This window comes from Pleuronectes platessa, chromosome 1 (genome assembly GCF_947347685.1).
Source record: "Pleuronectes platessa chromosome 1, fPlePla1.1, whole genome shotgun sequence".
NCBI classification, from domain to species: Eukaryota; Metazoa; Chordata; class Actinopteri; order Pleuronectiformes; family Pleuronectidae; genus Pleuronectes; species Pleuronectes platessa.
Window position 1 is genome coordinate 9,010,869 of NC_070626.1, and position 21,603 is coordinate 9,032,471.

At 42.7% G+C, this 21,603-nt stretch overlaps 1 protein-coding gene across 2 annotated transcripts in view; it reads left to right on the plus strand.

Annotated features, from left to right (window-relative positions):
* The window catches only part of LOC128439063 (tyrosine-protein kinase CSK), a 39,739-nt gene extending 19,853 nt beyond the window's left edge, over window positions 1-19,886 (plus strand). The window contains exons 1-13 of one of the 2 annotated variants that reach the window (XM_053421898.1): window positions 2,215-2,238; window positions 4,253-4,336; window positions 5,138-5,251; window positions 5,839-5,951; window positions 9,735-9,954; window positions 13,986-14,079; window positions 14,938-15,003; window positions 15,135-15,234; window positions 15,375-15,465; window positions 16,262-16,335; window positions 16,866-17,061; window positions 17,879-17,965; window positions 18,422-19,886. In XM_053421898.1, coding sequence (XP_053277873.1) covers window positions 4,322-4,336; window positions 5,138-5,251; window positions 5,839-5,951; window positions 9,735-9,954; window positions 13,986-14,079; window positions 14,938-15,003; window positions 15,135-15,234; window positions 15,375-15,465; window positions 16,262-16,335; window positions 16,866-17,061; window positions 17,879-17,965; window positions 18,422-18,604 — 1,353 coding nt within the window. In that variant the 5' untranslated portion in view covers window positions 2,215-2,238; window positions 4,253-4,321 and the 3' untranslated portion in view covers window positions 18,605-19,886. Of the gene's footprint in view, window positions 1-2,214; window positions 2,239-4,252; window positions 4,337-5,137; window positions 5,252-5,838; window positions 5,952-9,734; window positions 9,955-13,985; window positions 14,080-14,937; window positions 15,004-15,134; window positions 15,235-15,374; window positions 15,466-16,261; window positions 16,336-16,865; window positions 17,062-17,878; window positions 17,966-18,421 lie in introns of those variants that run through there. The other variant, XM_053421890.1, reaches the window with a different exon arrangement.
* The last annotated feature ends 1,717 nt before the right edge of the window (window positions 19,887-21,603 follow it).

Here is a 21,603-nt window from a genome sequence, read left to right on the forward strand (position 1 = left end):
TAACTTCCTTTCCATATGGCGCGTTTTCACTGATTTGTAATGAAAACAGCAACATTCAGGCTCAGGAAGATGGATGGTGGATTTTTACAGATTCACAACATTAACATGTCAAGTTCCACATGATTTTGCACACAGTGATGGTGAAAAATGGCACATAAGACACAAACAGTGGTGATATCACTGTCATCTGGCATAGCAGAGGACAAGGCAGTGCTGCACTCTGGGAGGCGCTATATCAAAAGACGACTGTTAGATCACTGGGTGTGTTGCCATGACAGTGTCACCAGCAGCTCCTGTCACACAGAGACAAGTAGGAGCCGAGCGGAGAAGGAAGTGACTTTCACTTGTGCATGGAACATCTGGTAGCTGTAGACTTTGATGTGTGACCATAACACATGAAGAGCTGGGAAGTTACTTTTTATTATAAAGAATCAAGTGCTGGTGTCAAGTGCTCAGCAAGTCCTTGATCTTGGTTCGAATACAAATAATACGGCCGTGTTCAGACTCGTAATAGCTTTGTATCGAGAATACAAGCTCCTGGCTCATCTAATTGAGGCCATTGCATTCATGCAGTAGGAGTACCTCTGAACACAGCTTGGGATAAAATAAAGTAAAAAGTATAGTCTGACAAAAGAGTGGAGTCTGGCTCCACATATCCCACAGCGCTGGGGCAAAATAAGCCAGCAGAGCATTCTCTCAAATCCAGTCTATGCCAGCACACACACCAGCTAGTATACCCTGCACTGAGAAGAATGATGTTGAGGTAAAATATCATTGCTATGATAACTTTCCCAAGTTGTAAAATCCCGTCTCAAAGGGGATATAAACGGATAATCCTTTCAAAACTGACTCACTGCTTCAGATTCCATCTTTCAGCATGCAACTCCAGCAGCACGCCCAAACACACTCTTGTTTATTTATTTTTTGTAGCAGTACCATTATCACTGAACTGAGCCCTGGGCTTCTACATAGATGTTCAGCAGGAGTTATGTTGATGCATACAGTAGGATAACACCCAGTGCAGGAGCACCACACCTTCTTTCTCAGACAACACACCGTATATTCATTTCAGTGTGGGCGTTGCAACTATATTCTTCTCTGTGAGAAATCAGTGAAGTCTTGTGCCTTGTGTCATTGCTCCACAGTCTGCGATGGAACATTGACTTGAAGACGAACTCTTCAGTCAACTTATTTACTTTGCAAGGTCTTCAAGTTCAAAACAAAGTTTGAATGACGTGCAGTTTGTTCAAATTAATTTGAATGTGCAAAAAAATACTAGCCCTGCTGAGTACCACTTGACTAACTTAAGAAGAGTGATGTGAGCAGCATGGTGCTGAAGCTCTTGAGTAGCTGGTAGGCATCCGTCAGCACTGGAGAGCGCTAAGAATAGCTCCGCTTGTCTCTCTCCTATTGTCCGGCTAGTGCCTGTAGGCTTGTGAGCGTGGGGCTGCTCTGTTTCAGCAGCACTGCCTTAGACCTAAAGAGTGTCTTAGAGAAAATAAGCGAGTGCCCTCCGGGTGCACCAGAACAGCCTGGCCTTAGATATATTTGTCCCTGCCAGTTTGAATGCAGATCTGCAATAGTCTACAATTATGCCGTTTCCTGTTTGAACACAGGATATGGAAGTGCAGTGGAGCTTGGCCATAGATGCTCTCAGAGAGCATGCCAGCCAGTAGCCAGGCCCTCTGAAGGAGATGCTTCATTTTCATGGATCTAAAATTACACAGTGCAACAAGTTTCTTTGAGAGTGCTGGTGGGAAACAACTAGCGTTTGCATACTGGATCTAATGTGAAGTACTTTCTGTTAAGATCTATAGGCTCTTATTGATAGAATACAGTTTAGACATGCAGGGCAAATCAAACTGAGTTTAAAAGAGGCTTTTCAGATGGGATAATTGAGCTATGAATTATACTCTGGTTGTTTGTTGCTCTTTTATCCTCCATGTTTATTGATTCTATTCTGACCGGACTCCATTAAGCTGCAGTCAGTCAGGGAAGCAGTGACGAGTGAAGCTAGGATCACACTAGACCTCCAGCTACAGCCCCTCCTATCCTCATACAAAGCACTGGAAAATGTGCTTCAGCTACTTCCTCCTTCTCGCTCACCTCCCTGCCCATTTCAACTTCCTGTTCTCTGAGCTGGTCGGAAGTGAGATCCTGTTAATGGAGTCTTCAGCAGGGCGCCTTATTTTCCTTCGGTTACAATATCAAGATGTTGTCAATTCAAACCAAGTCCAAGTAAGTAATCTAAGGGCAGGTGTCCTACACAGCAGGTCTTGACTGTACTTATACAATATTATTTAGAGAGACTCACATTCCTTCATATTGTAGAAACCTTGAACCGATCCCAGCTCATTGAAGGGCAGCAGTCTCCCCGGCTGGTAGGGTTTCAACGAAAGGCAGAGGAGGAGAGAGGACATAGCACAGTGAAGGCTCCACAATATACTTGATGCCTCCAATCAAACATGTCCTCAGGGTCACCTAAACATCGAATGTACCAAGATGGAGAAGCTTGGGTGAAAGATGTAGGATGGAGTCAAAAATATTTATAGCAACGATTGATTCATTGGAACCCGAACCTAATACAATACAAACCTCTAAAACCACGTAAATCTTAACCATCCAATCCTGTTTTCTGAGCAGGTTTCATATATCCTGTGCCAAATGCTTGATATATTTTGTATTGTACAATGAAATATCCTTAACTGAATCGAAATTGAATCAAATTGGAAATCAAATCTAGACCTTGTGTATCTGAATCAAATCATTTTGGTAAATTCGTGGCGATACCCAGCCTCAGCTAAGAAATCACCAATGTATATGTGAACTGTCAAGAAAAGGTATAATAGGTATTTTTGAGCAGGGAAACATTTTAGGACTACCTAAATTATGTGCTGTGCACCTAAATGAAAGGGCGCACCAGTTTGACCAATGTAAACAGTTAGGCTAGAGCCCTGTTTAAGCTGTGGGACCATGTTTCAAGCCATCGGCGTGGAGCTCGCCAAACAGAAAAATAAAGCTATTTGGATAGCAATGGTGTGACTGCTCGGAGACAGCTATCGTTATTTATTAATGGGAGATATTCACACATCCAAGGTGTGTTGTAAAGTGTCTCTTGAGGAAAAGACTGATATGTGCAAGAGCAATGTTATACAGAAACGTTATTTCTCATGACTTAAACAATCACATAGGCGTTTTTAGGTCTGTGTAGCAGTTGGGAGACACAAAAAGGCCACATGCATATTCAGTTACCATCTGCAGGAAGAGACAATAGATACACAGATGAAGGTTAATGTAGGCAAGCATGGAGAGACACACCCGCAAAAGGCACACACTTTCACCCACACACATGTTGACACACCCAACTACACATATGTCTCCCTCCTCTTCCTTTCTCTTCCTCTTCATCTCCTTCTGTCTCCTTGTCACTGGATCAAGGTCACATCTAAAACACGGGTAATTGGCTGCGGAAATGAGAGGCTCAACAGACTCAGCTTTTTACAGAGAGAAGCCTTCTGCTAATTTACTGTTACGTTATTTCAGTGACTATATTAATCCCTAAAAGCATAATTAAAAAGTTAGAACGCCTACTTTTAACTAGACATGCATGTTTTATTAGCAGCTCTGTTTTTTCTTTTTGTTAGAATGAATTTGAAAGGAAGACGCACGTGGATCTCCATGTGTCATTCTCTTCTTAAAACCTTTTATTGTGAAAGATTTTACAAATGATTGATATTGTCTCTTATTTACACTGACTATTCCTATTTCTTAATTTATACGATTTCATGTGTCATACTAAATGTTCAATTTAGTATTTATATAGAGCTTCTCTTTGTTAAGAGAAGCTCTATATAAATACAGTTTTTTATTATCATATCATATCATACTATTATGTACAGTTCAGGCATGTTTCATTTATATAGAGGAAGTGTATACTTTTAATATGCTGTAAAGTCGTTTCTAATGTTCATTCTACTGCCTGTGCAAGAGGAAATGTTTAGTTCAGTTTGTTTATCTCTGACTTGCTTTGTGTTGATTTGTTCTTTGTGTATATTAGTAGCTTTACACGTTTTAATGTAAATGAAATCCACTGCTGTCTTGGTCCTATATGTTTCTTAAACAACAGCTCGGTTCTTGCATACATATTTTGCAAAGACATATCTGTTATGTATTTGTTTAAGATTATAACGTAAATTCCTTTACATTAACATTATTGGGGGTATTTCTAATGCCTTACTTCTTTTTTTTACAGCTCTGATGGTACGAGTTGAACAGTGACCGCTTCCCGCCTGAGGAAACCTGCTGCCGAACTCCCTTCATCATGTCTGGGATTCACGTAAGTGCATATTTTAGTGTCATGCGTCTCATGTAAATGTTGTTTAATATGGGAAGTCAGTTCACTTGCTAAATAGTAGGCTTCAATCTTGCCCAGCTCAGTTTTGGTGGTGTCACATTTCAAGGTTGACTCAGGGGTTTGACTAATGCCTCATGGTAGGATTACTGTCTCTCCTGTATCCTCTTCCTCCACATGTTCGTATTGATCCAGGGTGTTTTCATCTGTCACACCACAGCACTTCACTACAGTCAGGTGAAAGTCTAAAAGAAACATTTTTAGGAATTTAGAAAGAGGCTGTGATCGCACTGAATTCTTTGAAGCTGTTTGTGTTGACTGCGATTCAAACATGGAATTCATTCTTCTCTTTGGTTGCATTCTGCCTGATTTCTGGAGTTTCCATGATGTTTTAACTATAAATCTATGCTACAAGTTACATTTTGATTGATCAGGATGGTTGAGACATTAAACCCTGTGGCTTGTTGCAACATAAATCTATTGTAAGTTTAGTGTGGTTCTGGTCACCCATTGATGGCAGTGTGGTTCTAAAATCAAACAATGGGTTTCTGTGACAATGGCATAAGGCAATGGGTACTTTCAACCCAGGATTTTAAGGGGCAGCAATGTAATCTATTGGTAGTGTTACCAACTTACAACTAAAAGGTTAAAGATGGAGTAATAACTTATATGCACCCATCAGCATTATGTGTTTTCTCACAAATTACTCAGTTCAGCTCCTTGTCCTGAACTAAGTTACATCTCTGTGATTAAATGCTGGTTCCTCCTTCTCTCTTTGTGATGCAGGCACCATGGTCGACTGGCGCAGAGTGTGTAGCCAAATACAACTTCCAAACTGCCAATGAACAGGACCTGCCCTTCTGTAAAGGAGACGTGCTGACCATCATCGGAGTCACCAGGGTAAGCAAGCCAGTGGCTGAGTGCATATCTGTAAATTATGGACATTATACTAGATAAACACACCAAACTGTTATCCTGCTCAATGTTTTTGAATTTGGCTGAATTGTAAATGCTAATATGTGACCCCTGTCATAATTTTAATGTTGCTATTCATGTCTTTGATACTTCAACATTTCACCTCTGAAGCCGTTCACAGCGAAAGTGAGATGCTAAAAGACAAAAGAAAGAAAAGCTCACCTCCTCATGTTGGGATTCAAATAGATAAATATCCTGACATGCTGCAAACTATCAAATCGAGCCCAGTACAAAACAAAGTATGTGAGCGCGATGTGAGTCCATCAAACAGCTTTGTAGCACCAGTCAGTATCCTTCTCTTTTAGCTGGAGGCCCGCTCCGGCTCCCATCGGTGCTTTAGATAATACAGCAGAGCTCACTGTTTGCAGTAGCTTATTCCCACTCATATCTGATTGAGCCAGTGGTGTTGAAGTGGACTGCAGCATCCATTCCACACTGTGTTCTGTGGGTTTCTCCAGAATGACTCTGATTTATGTAGAGATGACAGCATATGGTGTGTTTGACTGTTTCAGGATCCAAACTGGTACAGAGCGAGGAACACGTCGGGCAGAGAGGGCACCATCCCAGCCAACTATGTCCAGAAAAGGGAAGGAGTCAAGTCTGGAGGCAAACTCAGTCTTATGCCGTAAGTACCAGAGGGGCAACAGGGGAGGCTCAAACAGTATGTTGAAAGTTTTGTGTATGTCACCGTCAATAGTGTTTATGTAAAGCTGAGAAATGTTCTGGTATTGTTTAAATCTATGTAATGTTTTATATACTGTAAGTCCTGACTAAATACACAAGAAGAGTAAATAAAGGTGTAATACATAGTGTCTTTGATGAAAAGGTATTAAGAGAGAACATTGTATGAACATGGTGACACTTAAGTGAAGTGCATTACAGAATGTGACAGTATGCATCAGGAATAGAAAAAAGAACTGTAGATAAAGACATGTGCCTCTTATCACTTCCACGTGTGCTCTCCATCCCTCTGAACAAGATCATGTGCCACCGCTTCACTTACATCTGATTCAGAAGCTTCAAAAGAAGGAAATTCCATCTCTTCAAATCTTCTGGTTTTTACTGTGTTGCCTCCTCTTGTCAGTGTGTTGCTGCCACAGAGGCCAGGACCAGCTGTGCACTTCCTTTTGAAACAGGCATTTTGAAAGTGCTGCTATAAAAAAAGGAAAATGTAAGCATATGCAAATGAACAGAGACAGGGAAGCTGAGAGCGTACTGGCTTCTCCAGGGTTCAGATTTGACAGTTTAGTATAAAGTTTTTAACTCTAGTGGTAAATGTCAGATGATGTGAAGTTAGAGGATGGACTGCATTCATTGACCTGAGCTGGATTTGCACATTTATTCAAGTGTTAATGTGTTTTTTATTGAATATTGTGTTGTGTTTTTTCCATTTGTTTTCCCAGTCAGTGTGTGACTTTGAAAACATTATGGGATATGCTGCATCTATATTACATTGAAATACAATGAGGTGCTTCATTTTAAAACTGTTTTTTAGAGCTCCTAAAAGAGATGGGTTAAGGTTAGGGTGAACTAAAACGCTGCTGGCCCCGTTTCAGTTTTGAAAGCTCCAGGGCTGCGTTTTAGTCAGGACAGAAACAATGACGTAGACACTCACAACCTCTTGCTGATTGGGTCTTTTTGGTTATGACGTAGCCTTCGATGATTCGTCACGTTCCTATCACATGACCAAAACATTAGCAGTAGCCTCGGATACCAGTTTAGAACGCTACATGGATAATCTATTACAAGCGCTGCTGACCATGTGGGTCTTGCTAACAGATGCTGTGCAGTTCAATTCTGCATTTTACAATGTCAAAACTTACATACGTAGAAGACATGGCACATGCATGCTCAGTAAACATGATCATGTAATATAGTTTTAAGGCTTGTTAATATGTTATTAAATGGTCATTTGGACATGGTGTATGTATGAAATCCCTGAACAGTCATCATAGGAAACATTTTCCCATGAATGAATAGTGATAAGTATGACAGTCTAATTGACAATGACACTGTGAATGGAGCTCACAGTAGTTGGTGGTATGGCATTCTGTATTAATATCTTGTCAGCAGGAATCGTTTAAGAGGACCTTTGACCCTCTTTGTCTCGCTTCATCCCCTGCTGCTCAAAGCTTTAACTCTCTGTCCCTCTACCGTTCAGCCGACCTCTCCACACCATGTGTCACACGCTTTCTATAACAGGATGAATTACTCCGGTTCAATGCCAGCTACAACTTTGCCATAGCACCGATTTAAAAATACTTTTAACTGACATCAACAGTTGATATACTTCAGAAACAACGTTTAGCACCTGCTTACTTCTGTCATGAATTTGACTTTACATTTCACTTTTAAGGACTGAATGCTATGTTATATCCTATAACACAAGACTCTCTTGCTGATTTCCTGGCCTTCAAAATGTTAAAGCCGCCATCACAAGTTGTTTCTGTGGAGGAATGAGCTGTAGCCCTCAGTGACTTGTTGACTCTGTTATGAATGACTAACAGATGTTTCAGAGACCTCTCCCTCTCCTCTGGTTCACATGAGAGTTCAGTCGTAGTCCTCTGTCCCCACGGTCACTCTGACTGACTGATCCTGACCACTAGCTACAAACATAACCGGCCTCATTCGCAGATAACAGCCTGCTCTCTCTGCCGCCCCCCTGTGGCAGACATCTTCATCAGTTTACAGCACCACCCTCGAGAGCTGGGGTGTTGAACCCTGCTGTCCTTCTTCCTCGTTCACTGTTGTGTCCACCGAGGCTGGTGGCCACACCCCCCCCCCCCCTCTCTCTCTTCTTTAAGTCTGTCTTTTACACAAAATACTGCACTTAATTTCTATGGACTGAACAGCCAGTGTGTCAACCAAGAGGGGAATGCATCTCTCTGGCCATCCGCGCTTGGCGCCTGTTCTCGGATTAGTGGGAGTTAAGGAGCTGCTGTCCATCGGAGAAGCAGCCCGCACTGATCTAATCAACTCAACCCATATTAAGCTGCTTTACCACAAGGGTTGCGCTGTCTGAGGATGAGGAGGAGGGGGAGGAGTTGGAGGACGGAGTGACGGAGGCCGCCACGGGAAAATGAGCTAAATCAATTATGGCTGTTGATTACCACCCATGCACCAGCCAAGATGGATAGAGAGACCCTGTGGGCTGCTACTGTTTGCAGCTAATACAGCCTTTCACACAAGGAGTGACATGAATCAATGGGATGTGGTGCAGTGTTTTGGGATTGAGGTTGCTTGGATGGTAGTTTTTTTAAAGCTCACAGGTCCACAGAGATAGAAGAGAAGTGATATCACAATTCTGAATCATGAGAAAGAAGTCTCATAATTTTACACTGTATTTTAAAGTAAGAGGCTACATTCCTTTTAAACAGTTTCATGTTACTGGTAACTATTAATGTGCTGTTTTATTTCTTTTAAAGACACAGAAATATTTATGTTGGCATAGAAGAGATTGTGTAAACTATGGAGCAGGAGATGACAGTATAATCCATCCATTAGTGGTCTATAGACGTAACCACCAGGCCATATGGTTAGGGTGAAGCAGGGATAGAGAGTGAACTTCTAGATCAGGAGGCAGGAGCTTTTTATAGTTCTCAGTTAAAATCAGCAGAACTATTAAAACCAGCATTAATGTTTTTTATCAAAGATCAGTCATGTAATTCCGTCTACAGCTCCGATTTAAGTGTGCTATATCTTTTTAATGGTGAGCTCATCTGTTGGTCTCCCTGAGTCAGTGGGTGACTTGGTTCTGTCCTACACTCCACCTTGTCTGAGCACTCTTTGCATTTTCCTGTTATTGCAGAGTGCCTGTGTGTCAGTTTCCGACTCTGATCCCAGGCTTCTTGTGTGTGTGTGTCTGTGTGTGTTTTTTGGAGCACCATGCTTCCTGTTGTTTGGGTTCAGGTACTTTCTCGGTGACTCCTCAAGGCGAGGCTGCCCAACAGCCCTGCTCTGCTTCAGTTGAGCAGACTGGAAATGCCTCTCCCACCTTCCTATTACCACTCCGCTGTTGTTGTTTTTTTACTTCTCATTTCAGAGCAGGCTGCATGTCTCTAATATGTGGAAGTGGATCCATTTATGGGGTTGAAGTTGCAAATGAGATTCAGGAGAAGAAAAGGATGTGTGATCCGCTGCAGGAGCTGTTGAATAATCTGATGCTGTTTTCACCGACACAAAAGAAATGAGAAAGTTCAGTCTCCACAAAAAAAAGGCACATGTGAAAATTCCATACATGGATCAAACTGGTCTCCTGCTGCACACCACCAATGTAGCATTCACTTTTATGTGCAGTTTGTTTTTGTATCAAACACCAACTCATTACCTGTTTTGGCTCTCTGTCCTCTTCTTTCCTCCCTCCCTTTTGTCCTGTCCCTCTCTGCCTGCCTCTCTTCCGTCCCTGCAGCTGGTTTCATGGGAAGATAACTCGGGAGCAGGCCGAGCGGCTCCTCTACCCTCCGGAGACGGGCTTGTACTTGGTGAGGGAGAGTACCAACTACCCCGGCGATTACACCCTGTGCGTCAGCTGTGATGGCAAAGTGGAGCACTACCGCATCATCTACCACAACGGCAAGCTCACCATCGACGAAGAGGAGTACTTTGAGAACCTCATGCAGCTGGTGGAGGTGAGGGACGGAACTGAGCATAGCTGCCATTCAAGCTCCTGTTTTCTATTCTTTACGTTATAATACTTATACGAATAATAACCCTGGTTTCTACCGTGGCAGCTGAAAAGGCTGATCAGCTGTTATTATCAGTGCCAAATAAGATAAGGTCGTCCTTTTATTGATTTCCCATGGGGAAAATTGGGGTTTTACAACAACCCAATTATAGAACTAGAATGGCAATCCGAAGACTTCATACCTCTGCCAAGGCCCAACAGACCTCTTATGAAAACACATTTAAATTCCCCAGATCCAGATTTTAATTTAGATCTGCACCAAATGTCCCCTAAATATGCCTGATTTCTTTTCGTCAACATCCATGAATTATTCTCTAAGAAATCTGTGAAAATCTTGATTCATACATCTCACAATGTTAAATAAAGAGAAAAAAATACAGATTCTTGGGACCAGTGCAGTGGTTAGGGGTTGCACTCAAGTGTGTGTGTGTGCACATGTACTTATACCTTTGTGAGGACCATTTTAAGCATAGGCCGTACAAACTGAGGACATTTTTGGAAAGTGAGGTCACTTTTTTAGCGGGCTGTTTGAGGGTAAAGACTTAGTTTTTGGGTTAGAATTAGGTGTGGGTTTATGTTAGGAATGGGCATTTGGTTTGGAGGGTTGAGGTTAGGGCAAGGGGCTAGGGAATGTTTAATGTCAATGAGTGTCCTCACAAAGATAGAAGTACAAACATACACATTTTATACACAACAAACATTTAATATATTGTGTATCCGTATCGACTACTAACTGGTATCGTGAGATTCCCAGATGCTGGTAATACATTCTGTCCTAAAACTGCAGCTTTGGCAGGTTGCCAAAGTGTGGCTTTTCCACCAACTTTATTTCCCATCAGAGTGCAAATAGAGTTGAAATGGTTTCGCAGAAAACAACTGGCAACTATATGTTTTTGTTATTTCTTTAATACATTTTTTTAATTTAGCAAAAATACTAGATACGCTTTCAAATGTTAAGGTATTTGCTGCGATATCTGATCCTAAACTGAATATATTTTAACGGACAAAACAGTGGTGCATTTTTCACTATTTCAATATTCTATAGATCAAATGATGAAGCAAGAAAATACAGTGTAACAATTCTAACAGACAAGTAGTAAAAACTCATTCCAATGTGAATGTGATTTTCTGACTTTGTTGCAGGTCAACTGTTTATGTATTGTATTCATCAGCCCACTTATCCATCACCAGGCTATACTGTAAATAATCATCAGTCTTATTCTTGATAAACTAAATACGGTATCTCATTAGGATCCATCTTCCAATTATTTTATTTAAGTATTAACTGTAATTTATGTGATTTAACTGTGCTGCTAGCATGATTACATAACTCCATAAACACAAATAGAACACAAACACATTCAGCGTCCCCCGGTGAGTTTCCAAAAAAACCGAAATCAAGTACATTCTTCACCAAGCCGTCTGATCCTCGAACTCCCTGCCTGTTATCTGAAGGCCAGTTCACAGAGTGTGTACAGGGGAAGACACGATAGCAGAGGGAAGAAGAGAGGGGGGGCTGGGGTGCTCATCCTCTCAGATAAAGAGATGGATTGGCAGCTATCACACTTTTAATTGGACTTCATCTCTTTGCCTCGTGGGGCGTTGGAAGTGGACGACAGGAAAGTGCCAACTGGCACCGAGAGCATCTAGGTCCCCGGTGCATTCTTCTTATCTTCAGCCACCCACTATCTCTGTCTCTCTATCCCTCTCTCTCTCTCTTGTTCACACCCTCGAGGCATGGATCTGCCTCCACTTCCTCTCTCCACCTCCGTCCATACCTCGCCCTCTCTCTCTTTTTTCCTCGTGGATACCTGGCATATAGCTCATTCTCCTCCTCTCTTTGTTATCCATTTCAACCTCTTACTTTGCGTCCCTCTCTGTGTGTCTCTCTCTCTCTTTCCGTCTTCCCTCTTCTCCTCCATATGCATTCCCCCGTGTCCCCACTCTGTCTCTCTCTCCCTACGTCTCTCTCTCTCTCTATATAATAGCCTATGAGAGAAGGATTCCTCACATTCTTGTGTGTTTTCCGTCTCGCTCTCTCTTCCACTGCTTGTTCAGCAGCTTCACATATACCTTCATATAGACACACACACACACAATATGCATATATGTAGACTCACAGACCCAGGCCCCCTTTGTCTGTCACATGCGTGCAGTGAAACAAAGATGGCTCCATGTGGTATTTAGAGGGTGTAACAGCACAGTGAATGTGGTGTCAGTTAATATGCCTGTTTTGTATTTTTACTCTGTGCTTACAGCTTTCTATGTTAATTACATAAGGCAAGATCCTGATTCATCTATTTCCATTGTCTCCTTAAAATATTGATTTACGTGCATTAAGTGGTCAACATCCTCCAAGGTGTTCAGATATGATATCAAAACCTCGCAGGTTTGATAACAAATGATCTTTTACCTCAACACTGACACAAGCTGACACTTCTTTTGTTTATTTGTTGTTATTCTACATTTGTTGCTTCATTTATCAGTTGCTGTGCTCAATAATGGAGAAGAAGCTGACCCCCCTCTTGCATTATGCTGCTCCCTGGTGGTTGTAATGGCAACCTACACTCTGGTCAATTTTTACCATCGTTTAGTTGATGAGAGAATTTTTTTATTGTTATTATATTCAATATTTGTCTCTTGTATTATTTTAATATTTCGATTTATTTCCATGTACGAGAATGTCCCTGACGCAAGACATCTGCCTGATTGTTGCTGGGATCTAACCTGGTTTTATAATGAGCACATATCAACTAGGTCTTATATGGTTCCTTGTGATTCTTGGGGTGAAAGGTCAAACGCTTTGCCCTCTCCCACACCCACACACTCGTCCTCTGCTGTCGGTTCCCACAGTAAATGCTCACCAGCTCCACACCTCCCAGCAGGGGAGTTACTCCACAAGCTTTTCTTCAGAAGCTTTAAGTCTAGGATGACATAATGACATTAATACTGTTAGTCTCCAGCAGAAGTAAGCTTCATATGTTTGATCCTGTCTCCACTACTGCTGTATGACTGTGCTGCAGGTGCCTGCATTTAATCTCTTCATGGTTAGTTTTCATTCACATTTTGATGGTAGAAGTATTTCACGGTTATTCCACGTTTCAGGTGAATTATGTTAGAATGGTGAGGTTCACTCCATGTTGGGATCTAATCGTCATGTTCGCAATCTGAGATTATGATAAGAACACAAAGACTGGATACGTTTGCTTGAGATCGTTTTTTTCTCAATTGAAGGCCTTACAATGTGTTAAAAGTTATATTCCATTTACAAAAATCAGTTTTCCTAGTTCAGTCCATCATTCCAAACCACGAGGATATTTTATTTACTATTTTTTTTCTTCGCAGGAACATATATTGGAATAAACATCTTATGCACTTGCTGTAAAGATGCTTTTTTAAAATATATATTCATTTTGGTGTTCACCACATGACGGTAAAGCAAAGCCTTGCTCCTCCTCCTGGTTCCCTCGCATCTCTTGTATGGAAACGAGGCAGGGATTCTGTTTTCCCTCAGGACAACCCTACATCCCTGTTAACGTTGATGCGTTTTGATAAAAGTTAAACCTGCTGTGCTTCATCTCTTTGTCGGAAGCAAGCACCACTGATATCTCGTACATATTAAGCAGGGGGACCTCCTCGCATCTAACTCCCAGCACAGTCTGAAGCTTCTTTTCATCTCTACCTTCGTGTTCCGCTGTCGCATGCGCCTCAAAACAGTAGCCAGGCTTTTGTTTTATATTTCAAAAGCTTGTGTACGGTCTCACCAATCCGAATTCATTCATGAATGTCAGTCCTGATCACTCATCACAGTTTAAAGATGGTAGAGGGAACGACTTCATAATTCAAACTATTACACTTAAGATTCTTTTAAAATCAGACATTGAAATTTGTATTCAAACGTAACATGACTCAAATATGAATTGTCATTGTTTGCATTAAATGTTTATGTTTGATCTTCTCTCCCTCTGTCTCCAGCATTACACCAAAGATGCTGATGGCCTTTGCACCAGGCTGATTAAACCCAAGTTGATGGAGGGAACAGTGGCAGCGCAGGACGAGTTCTCTAGGAGTAAGGACACACTGAGCTCACTACACTGCTCTACAGGGACACTGGCACACAGGGGCATTACTGTGTCTGTGTGTATAATGTCACGCTAACCTCTCAAACACTAAGAGGATTGTAGATGTTTACATACACCCACAGTATACAGACTGTATACTTCATCTCCTTCAAGTCTCTGCTATCATCCCAGTCCTAATAGCATTAATCAACAGAGGGTAATTAATCTTTGTGTCTGGGGACGTCTGCTGGGCTTCACCAGCTCTCAAGGTCAATCCAAGTCTTCATCCACCCCTGTCTCTCTTCATATCTCCACATGTACCAGTTTGACCCGGTTAATTCCTTTCCTAAACAAATTAAAAAAGATAAATGTTGCAATAAATGATTAAAACTTTTTTCAACATGAGAGATTCCTCATTCAAATAGTGGGACCTCTACTCTGACCGGAAGGCGACTGTCAAACTAATATGTTTAACTACTTCTTCTGATAACAATATAAATCATGAATTTAGTTTTTTACAAAAAAGCCTTTCCCTGGATCGAACAATAACTCTTTTACACCCAAATTATCTCTGGTCGCTGTCTTAACAAAATAGCTTGTTCACCTGGGTGTCATGTTTCCATCACTGCGGCTTCGGAGCCAGAGCCGATTTAAAATCTCTGTGCCGTGTCTCCAGCAGATTCATTTGACCCGGGTGTGAAAGCTGATTGTAGCCATTCCCGTTGCAGACACAAACCATAAGTTAGCTGGTGTTAATGGTTTTCTGACCAGTGAAAAAAGGGCATTTACAGGTTGATAATGAACCAGACAATCTTATTTTTCGTCTGTGACGTCTGCTCACGGCGTCTTCTGTCTTCTCTCGACAGGCGGCTGGGCCTTGAACAGAAAGGAGCTGAAACTGATCCAGACCATCGGCAAAGGGGAGTTTGGAGGTGAGCAATTGAGCTTCTCAACGATCAATCACATTCACAGCATTTAATTTCATATACGGGAGCCTTAATAACACGGACCAAGGTCGTCGCACACGTTGTCCTGAAACTTACACTGTTTGTGTCCTTCACAGATGTGATGGTGGGAGACTACAGAGGGACCAAGGTGGCAGTCAAGTGTATCAAAAATGATGCCACAGCGCAGGCTTTCATTGCTGAGGCGTCTGTCATGACGTAAGATCCTCCAGCTCTTCTGTCTTCGTCCTTCACACTACCTATAAAATACGTCTGTCCTCTTTCATGTGTCTATGCAGTCTTATAATTGGGCTCTTGTGGGTAAACCCTCTACATCATTCTGTTTCTGTGTTTTTCAGGCAACTGAGGCACAACAACCTGGTGCAGTTGTTAGGCGTAATTGTCGAGGAGAGGGGCAGTCTCTACATCGTCACAGAGTACATGGCAAGGGTCAGTCCCATTAGTTTAAAACATTCCTTGAATTTCCCCCAACAGTAACGCACCGTCATATTACAGAAAGCGGTGGAAAAGAATTGATCCACATTCCACAAGTTTATCGGGATCTGCTCCAAAATTGGATGGTGTCTTTCTTGGATCACGCCCGACCGCTTCACAAAATTGACAATAGGTTCAACAGTTCTTGTGTAATCCTGTTAACTAGCAAACAAATGCAGATGAGAACATGACCTCTTTGTACTGCTCTCTTACAGATGCTTGAGTCCTCCAGCAGGTTTGGTTCTGCTCCAGCCCTTAGCTGTGTGTCGACCTCTGTTGTGTCTCCCCATTTCAAGCTCGCTGTCCATTGTCCTATCAATAAAATAGATGACATGAAAGAAGATGACAAATGTCCACAGAATATATTTTAAGTGGAGTGAGGCTCAGGTCGCATCCAAACCCTTCAGTCAATATGTATTTGGTCCAAACCCGACCCGATGCAGTCGATATAAGCAGCGCTGACTTTGTGTCACCGTGTCCTTCACAGGTCGTTGCTTGTTTATCCCGATAACAGTTATGTAAAGTGTAAAGAATCAGCCCAGCCTGGCCCAAACCGGGAAATACTTTCTAAATTTGTTTCTGAACCCAACCTGCTTGAATTTGTGAATTAAAAAAACTAACGTGGTCCCATGTAGCTGGGTTTGAGAGCACATTCACACTTTGAGGCTCGGGGATTTGTTCTTTACTGCAGCCACACATGGTTTAGTTGTGTCCTCCACATGATGTGTTGATGATGTGAACTGTGTCACAGGGCAGCCTGGTGGACTACCTGCGCTCTCGAGGACGGACCGTGCTCGGCGGAGACTGCTTACTCAAGTTCTCACTGTGAGTCCTCTCTGTTTGTTTGTTCAGAAGACTTGAGTCAGCACAGATCAGGGTCTACAGCTTAACGGCTGCTCTTTAGCTGCCAGGATTTCAAATGAATTTCAAAAGAACAGTGTCAATGCACTTGACTGGCAACATAAAAGACCCATTTGTTTACACAAGCAGCATCGTGCTGGGACAAATGGCTGCTTTATCTGCGAGTCAAGTGCCTTAAAGTGTTTTTTTATTTTGTATTTAACAGTCATGGAGCTCAGAGCTGAAGTGTCGCACAAGTTGAAACTATTATGACCATTACTCTCAGATCAGTAGGCGTGAAATCATGAATTCACAGGGAAGTTTCATGATTCATTTCAGCATGATTTTAGAGAATCATGAAAGATTAAAGAAATAGAAACATGAAACAAACAAAGAAGATCCGAGTCAGTTTTTTCCCCTCCTATTGTAGCCACAGATACGTCCATGTAGATTAAGAAGTAGACATCGACCTATGGGCTGTCATCAGTTGTCTCACTCTTTATCTCCCCTGTCAGTGACGTGTGTGATGCCATGGAGTACCTGGAGGCCAACAACTTCGTCCACAGAGACCTGGCAGCTCGTAACGTGCTGGTGTCCGACGACAACATCGCCAAGGTCAGCGACTTCGGCCTCACCAAGGAGGCTTCCTCCATTCAGGACACTGCCAAGCTGCCTGTCAAGTGGACCTCCCCCGAAGCACTAAGAGAGAAGGTGAGAGGACGGAGGCTGGGCAAGTATCACACTTAAGTGATCTTGCTTTTGTTGCATTTGTTTTCGACTATTTTAACTTGAGCACCGGGCAGGTAACAGAAATACGGTGACAGAAATAAAGTGGTTTAATAAAGCATGTTTATTGTGTTTAATTTACTTCAGATTAAGGTATTATGGTTCTTGTTTTATCATGTAGAGGAGGAGACTATCAGTGCAGGACTCATAAAACAGGTTTTATAATTTTGTTTGTACTTAAGAAGAAATTAAGTATGAAAGACTTGGCAAATGAAAACTCTCTTGAATCAGTCATGTTTGCCAATAAAGGGAGGATCACTTGGTATTACTGGTTCTTTCATGAGGCTCAATATAAAATACATTTAACTGCTTTTAGCCAATATTCTGCTCCTGGCATGTTCAGGTGGACTCAGCTGACTCTACTCTGTTATGAAGGCAGTGTAACTCATTTGGAGATTGCATCTTTACATATCCCCAGTAAAACCTCTGTTACTTAGCTCCGCCTCACTTTGTTTGAGTAGAATCTGGCACACAGTACTGTTCAGATGTTTTGGGACATGACATCTTTATCTTCTATACTTATGACCAATCTTCATTTACTCTGGTGTAGCATCTATACTGATGCTCACACATCTGCAGAAATCTCATAAGAGTTACCATTATATAAATACCAATATTATTCATATAGACCCTGTAGTTGCAGAGATATAATCTACTCATTTTGGGCATGTATTTTTCGAGCAGGAGCCTGAGAACAGGCCTGATTTTAAGGGATTCAACTAATCTTTTTCTTGTCCCACAGAGGTTTTCCACCAAGTCGGACGTGTGGAGTTACGGGATCCTACTTTGGGAGATTTACTCGTTTGGGCGTGTGCCTTACCCTAGAATTGTAAGTAAAATGGTAAATGCTCTGTATTTATATAGCGCTTTTCTAGTCTTGATGACCACTCGTATTACTTTACAGGTACCTGAGCACCAGGTCTCTCTGGATGTAGCAGGCTTTAGGTGTACCAGCAGATGGCAGGCTTCATTTGCTGAGACCGTTTTAGAATTTTTTTTATAAAATTTATTTGAGTAGAAGATGAATGAAATGAAGTCTCGTGCGTCAGAGATGACCTCAAAATAATTAGATTTCTGCCCTTTAACTGCTGGAGCTCATGATGAAAATGTGATGCGTTGCGTTCTGTAAATTATGAATTAAATTATTTCTCCATGCCTCACCACTTTATACATTCTCATTAGCATACTTATTATAACCTTCTGTTGAGTCATTCTTTTGCATCAGCCCCCGAAATGCTCCCGCTGAGAATCTGACGTGTACTTTCGCTCCGTCTCTGTGTGTCAGCCGCTGAAGGAGGTGGTGCCCCGGGTGGAGAAGGGCTACAAGATGGACGCCCCGGACGGCTGCCCGCCCGTCGTGTATGACCTGATGAAGCAGTGCTGGACCCTGGACGCCGTGGTGCGGCCCTCCTTCCGCATGCTGAGGGAGAAGCTGCTGCATATCAGAACCAAGGAGCTCTACCTGTGAAGAGGAGGCACGAGAGAGGGTGGGGGAGAGAGGAGGGGGGGTGGCGTGAGACGCAGCCGAGCACAGCTGTAAGGCAGCAGGAGGAGGAGGAGGAGGGGGAGGAGGAGATGAAGAGGGACCACAGCGCCTTCCTCCTGCCCGCCCAGCCTGTCGACCTGTGGGACTGCCGCACCGTGCCCCCTACCCTCCCTCGACCTCGGACTTCCACCAGCCTTCCTCTACATCCACACACGGACTGTTTCCTGTTTGTGTTGTATAGCTTTGGCCAGTTTCCTCTTCTCTCGATGGGCCAGCACTCTTCCCTCCTGCTTTACCTCCCACCTCACTCTCTCTCTCTCTCTCTCTCTCTCTCTCTCTCTCTCTCTCTCTCTCTCTCTCATGGTTTCTCCTCTTGAAGATCCCTCTTTCTTTATTGTTTCCTCCTCCTCTCCTGAACATGGCATTAACTGGAGGGGAGGCTGGCCTTTTCCTCCATGTTTGTCAGGTGCTCTCTCTTCCTCCCCTCATCCCTCTTTCATTCCTGGTTCTCCGTGTCACCATGTGGCTCTGCATGCCATTTCAGCCCATCTCTCTTGTCATTCCATCCTTCCCCTCAATCTCTCCCCCCGTCGGCGTGGTGTCAGGTGTGGGGCCTTCGCTCTGTGCCAAAGTGCCTCCAGTCTACAGAGCTCCAGACTTCCCCCAGCACTTCTTTCAATGGACTTTTTGTGGTTTGCTTTTTTTAATTACTTTTTTTAAGAGAACTTTTTTTATTGCTTTTTTTTTTTTTTTTTCAGGGAGGTTATCAAACCAATTTTAGTGCTTTCTCCCCCACCTCCAACATGTCCCCATCAGACTGTATGCATTTTTTTTCAAATGTCCAAAAAGAGAGAGTCTGGACAGTAGGAGGGAGGATGTGGGGACCAGTATCATGTTTGTCCTCCGGTCGAGACAGTCCAGAGGAGCCGGCGGTGGGGCAGCAGGACAATGCCAGGAGGAGAAGGGGGGAAGGCAGTTCTCAAACATGGTCAATTCATCATACTTGGGCTTGTTTTTATATCAAAATATATTTAAAGGATTAAAAAAAGAACAAGAAAAAACTGACTGGGGCAGAGAGTTAAGACGAGGAGGACTTTAAGAAGCCAGGAGTCTCTTGGCGTTAGGAATGTTCAGTGTCTCTGTGAATGCTGGGGTCAGGGTGGTGCATGCTGAGTGTGAGAGGCCTTGGGTTCAACTGTCAGTGCTTTCAATGTTAATTGTTTTATTATGCTATCATGATTATGAATAAATCATTCCATCTGAACTGTGTGTGGGATTGTGTGTGTGGGTATGATTGTGTGTGTGTGTGTGTGCGTGTGTTCGTGCATGTGTGTATTTGTACTGGGACGATCATTTTGAGCTTGTGGAGTGAGGAACTTGACAGTGAGGACAGTGCTATCAGGAGCACTGGCACGTGGCAACTGGGAACAGTTTTCTGACCCTACCCCACCAAAAAAGAAAATAAATGATAAATAAGTTAATAAGATAACTGCATAAGAGAAGGTTCAAAAGACTCTTCTTCTGAAATCCAAGGCCTCTTCTGTGGCATTTTAATTAAAAAGATGACGCTTTTATGATAAATACTAATAATAAAAATAACGGCAATTTTTTGATTTTGAAATCACTACATACATGCACACCACTGAAAAGCGACAGTAGAACACTAAATACTTGGCTTAAATGAAACACTTATGTTTCTATGTTTGATTTTAATATACTCACATTATTCCTCACATCCACTCTGCAGCTCGACAGCTGCCGGTCAGAACCACAGGTCACTGCAGATCCACTGGAGCAGCTCAACGTGTTCAAGAGCACCATGATATGATGGATGTTCCCTTCCTTATCATCCATCATATCATGGGAACGGTTCATTCCCTCCCACCAGATGTTTCTGGCCCGTCCATGGTTTTAAATAGAGACCATATCCCACAGGTGACATTATTCTTGAACAGAATGGAGATATGAAAGTTGTATGCCTCTGTGATAGCCAGTGGCTGAAGACATTGTGTTTTTGGATTGTCCGTCCCATTCTTACTGCTGGTTTTTGGTGGCATAGAACTGCAGGGAGGTAATTCTACTTTATATGTTTACTTAAGTATTCAATAAAAACTGTTTTTTAGCCCCCTCTATAGCTCTCAAACTAAGTGTTCAGTGTTATGAAAGATCATTGTAGAAAACCACCAAGCAACCTGATTTAACTATGTAACACTACATCATCATCTTGTGACAAGAATCATGAACTGACAGTCAACCGTTGATTTAAAGACGTGCGTCCTGCATCTGTCTCCTAATCTCTTCACAGACTATGATCTGCTGTGATCATCTTTGGAGAACACGAGTGCTGTGAACAGGTGGGGAAGTGTCAGCGGAGCCTCATAGGCGTGAAGAGCTCTTTTAGTGTTAGGTCTTTTTTAAACTGTTCTCAGCAGAGAGATGGCTTCACCCACCTTTGCTCTGGTAAAGTCTGTCCACTTTCCTCCCTGTGCAGTGACTTACAGGCTGAGAGGGATCCTGAATCTGATCCCTCTGATTCAATTTAAACTCATTCTACTCTCATCTGTTAGACTTTATAGAAACCCTGTCCTGTCTGTGTCTGCTGCCGCTGCAGCACCTCGGTTGTAAGGGGCATAATCACAATGAGATTCCTATGGATCGTAATGGCAGTGACAGGGCGGCGGCACTGGGCCTGGTTACATAAGCAAGGCAGTTTGTGCTCATGGCCAAGACTGTGCTGCTGTCAGGACCTATCATGCCAGCGCCGATTTACCATCCCGCCATGGCTGCACGAGAGCGGCCTGCTGCACAGAGACCACCTCCCACCCCTCACACACACACACACACACAAACACACACACGCACACAGTCTGTGTCTCTTTGGCTCACTGGAAAAAGTACAGCTCATTGGGTGTTCTGGGGAACATTTCTGGATGTCGCCTGGCGGCCAAATGACACCACTTTTTCAAGGTTCCAAGGGGAGC